This window comes from Puma concolor, chromosome D1 (assembly GCF_028749965.1).
Source record: "Puma concolor isolate L17-30 chromosome D1, mPumCon1.1.hap2, whole genome shotgun sequence".
Classification (NCBI taxonomy): Eukaryota; Metazoa; Chordata; class Mammalia; order Carnivora; family Felidae; genus Puma; species Puma concolor.
The window spans coordinates 95596903-95600944 of NC_141676.1; the positions used below are offsets into that span (position 1 = coordinate 95596903).

General features: G+C 38.0%; 1 protein-coding gene across 1 annotated transcript; it reads right to left on the bottom strand.

Moving 5' to 3' along the window:
- Positions 1–361: 361 nt before the first annotated feature.
- On the bottom strand, positions 362–1334 carry LOC112865992 (olfactory receptor 8G5-like). Its single transcript, XM_025929030.1, has one exon. The coding sequence runs from the start codon at positions 1295–1297 to the stop codon at positions 362–364; it is 936 nt and encodes a 311-aa protein (XP_025784815.1). The 5' UTR covers positions 1298–1334.
- Positions 1335–4042: the final 2708 nt, after the last annotated feature.

Sequence of the window (4042 nt, forward strand, 5' to 3'; positions counted from 1 at the left end):
TTTTGACTGCATAGAAGAAAAGGATATGGCTCAGCACTTCTGGAAGATACTTTCATTATGGTTGCAAACTGAGTTTTTATCAGTTTACTGAAGACAAGGGGAGGAGGTGATGGTAGTGGCATTAGTGGGTTCATGTATCCAGGTCATCCTTAGTACTTCTAATCTGTGTCTCAGTGATACTCATGGGAGAAAAATCCAGAGAGCAGTGACATCAAAAGGCCATAGGAGTAAGAAATAATGTGAATAGAATCCCACTAACTGAGGATGTGTATTGACAAATGGGCTGAAATTAAACATATTGATTCATACAATGTAACAGACAATGACTGAGACTAATAAATGATCCTCATGTTATTTCTAATCACAAGAATATTCTTCTCTCTAGTATTTTCTTCAGTGCGACATTGACATCTTTATTCCTCAGGCTGTAGATCAGGGGATTCAACATAGGCACAACAATAGTATAAAACACAGAAGACACTTTTCCTCGGTCTAGGGAGCTCACAGATGATGGCTGCAGGTACATGAATGCAGCAGATCCAAAGAAAACGGCAACAGCTGAGATGTGGGAGCTGCAGGTGCTGAAGGCTTTGGCTCTGCCTTCGGTGGAGCGGATGCGGAGCATGCTGGCAATGATGAAGATGTAGGAGCTAAGAATCATGAGGCTGGGGGCGAGGATATTAATTGCACTAAAGACTAGAATCAGTAATTCATTGACGTGGGTGCTAGAACAGGAGAGCTTTAAGAGGGAAAGAAGATCACAGAAATAATGGTTGATCACAGCAAATTTGCAGAAGTGAACCCTAAACAAGCAGCCTGTATGAACAAATGCACAAACCAGGGCTATAATATACACTCCCCAAATCAGGGAGAAACAAGCCTGATGGGACATGTTGATATTATAAAGCAGGGGGCTACAGATGGCAACATAGCGGTCGTATGCCATTGCAGCTAACATGTAACATTCTGAGATAGCAAAAACAAGGAAGAAATAGAGCTGAGTTATGCATTCAGAGTAGGAGGTGGTGTTCATCTCTGTCACAAAGTTCACTAGCATTTTGGGGGTAATGACAGTGGAATGGCAGAGATCAATGAAGGACAAATTACTGAGGAAGTAGTACATGGGGGTGTGTAGGTGAGCACTGAGCCCTATCAGTGTGATCATGACCAAGTTCCCCACCACTGTGACCACATAGACTCCTAGGAAGAGAAAGAAAAGGGGCAGCTGGAGTTCTGGCTGTTGTGTTAGCCCAGTGAGGATAAACGCAGTCACTGTGGAAAGATTTTCTGCTGCCATGTTCCTGTGAGTGGTTTCTGAAGGGGACAGAGAAAAACATGGTTGTTGGGAAAACTTCATTATTCTCTATTTAGAGTAGGATGCCCCATGTAGATGATTCTTGTTTTAGATATCCTCTTGGTCTATATGGTTATTTAACTCTGGGTCAATTTACATAAGTGAAATTCATCGTGATTTAATATTTATTAAGCCTCATTTTCAAATATAATAAGTGTATTTATATAAAAATAACCGTGTTTATAAATCATTAAAAATTGCCAAGTGTTTCCCATTTTGAACATTTCAACAATAATCAAGCCAGTATTTCTCAGTTGAGACTCAGAAACCTAAATATTTAGAGAAGCCAGTGAAGATGAGTAGAACTGGCATCATGACACCTTGAGGAGACCAAATACTCTAAGCGTTAATAGCCTGCAATTAATTTCTGGCAGAAATGCATGAGATCTTATGATTTTCAGATCTTTACATTTTAAAAATAATTATCAGGAAATCTGAATCTCTACATAAAGTCTTCAGATGTTTAAATACTATTATTCAGATGAAACAACACCTACAGCTATCATTGTACAAATCTACCAAGTGGATTGGCCCACCATTAGTGGCTTTGTGGTCCTGGACCAAGTACTTCTGCCTTTGCTTGGAAGAAAGCAGTATGAGTAGTGGTTAAAAGGCAGGCCTTAAATTCAGATTCTGATACCGTCATTTAGTTAGTAGCTGATACCCTTGGAACAAGTCAATCAATCTCTTTGTGTCTTGACTTCTAAATCTATAAAAGAGAAATAACAATATTATCCACTTTGTCATAAAATTGGGAGAGATTTATCAATCAGAAAGTGAGAATAATCAATTACTGTGTTGTTTTTCATGATTAACAGTTTATCATTTGCAAAATAAGCTGTAACTTACTTCAAATTACAGAAACAGAAATGTTAGTATCTCAGTCCTTCTTTCTGTTCCTTCATCTTTGATACTAAGCAGAGGCATAAAATTAGAAAACAGAATTACAAACGTCCTCCCTATTCAGTTAAATGGCAAAAAGATTATTTTACCATTACGTGCACCAAAGTAAACATTTCAAATGGGTTAGAGTTGAATTTATGTAAATACAGAAAATACAAAAAAATCTAAAAATTTCTATCTCACTTCTGCTCCAATATAAACCTGCAATCAGATCTTAGCACAAAAACTAAAACAACAGAAAGAAGGGACTGAAGAAAATCTTTTAGATCATGGAGTAGTTCTAGATTTTTTTTAAAAAGGATATATATGTATATGTATATATATATATACATGTATATATATACATATACATATATATATACATGTATATATATATATACGTATATATATATATATACATGTATATATATATATATACATACGTATATATATATATATACATGTATATATATATATATATATATACAAGAATAATAACAAAAACAAAAGATATAAACAACAAAAAACTAACCATAAAAATTGTTTACTTGTACTTCATCAAAATTAGGAGGGCACTTGTTGGGAGAAGCACTGGGTATTGTATGGAAACCAATTTGACAATAAATTTAATATTTAAAAAAAATAAAAATAAAAATGACCATTAAGAAAATGAAAAGTGGGAAGACTGGGTGGCTCAGTGTCCGAATTCGGCTCAAGTCATGAACCCATGGTTCGTGGGTTGAAGCCCTGTGTCATGCTCTGTGCTGACAGCTTGGAGTCCAGAGCCTGCTCTGGATTCTGTGTCTCCCTGTCTCTCTGTCCCTCCCCCACTTGTGCTCTCTCTCTCTCTTTCTCTCTCTCTCAAAAATAAATAAATAAACATTTTAAAAAAAAAAGGAAAAGAAAAGAAAATGAACAGTTAATCCCAAAGTACAAGCTTTGAGCTGGTGGGGCTCGAACTCACCAATAGTGAGATCATGACTTGAGCCGAAATCGAGAGTCGGTTGCTTAACCAACTGAGCCACCCAGGTGTCCCAATATTTGCAATTTTAATGTAAATACAAGCAACTTTTATTTATTTTTTTTTCAACGTTTATTTATTTTTCAGACAGAGAGAGACAGAGCATGATCGGGGGAGGGGCAGAGAGAGAGGGAGACACAGAATCGGAAACAGGCTCCAGGCTCTGGGCCATCAGCCCAGAGCCCGACGCGGGGCTCGAACTCCCGGACCGCGAGATCGTGACCTGGCTGAAGTTGGACGCTTAACCGACTGTGCCACCCAGGCGCCCCTAAATACAAGCAACTTTTAAAAGTTTAAAATATATGAACAGATTCCTCACAAAAATGCATTTGAATAGTCAAGAAGTATATGAAAATATACTCAATATCCTTAGTCACCAAGGACATGAAAATTTAAAACTAAACGAGACACGTCTATACACCTACATTGGATTGGGTGATGAACAATCACAAATACCCTGGCAATACCAGATGCTGGTGAGCAGCAACTGGACTGATACAAAACTGGTGGGATACTAATATGGTTCAGCCACTCTGGGGAAGAAGTTGGCAATTTCTTGTAGATTGAAATAGACAATCCAACAATTAAAGTAAGTCCACATTAAAACAGATCTAGGGATGACAAGTGTGGAGCCTGCTTGGGATTCTCTCTCCCTCTATGCCCCTCCCCTGCTCTCACACACGCTCCCTCAAGCTCTCTCTCTCTCAAAATAAATAACTAAACTTAAAAAAAGAAAAGGTGCGGGGCGCCTGGGTGGTGCAGTCGGTTAAGTGTTCGACTTCAGC

What these genes read in the sequence shown, in the direction of transcription:
- LOC112865992 (XM_025929030.1), bottom strand. Translation starts at nt 1,297, where the DNA reads ATGGCAGCAGAAAATCTTTCCACAGTGACTGCGTTTATCCTCACTGGG.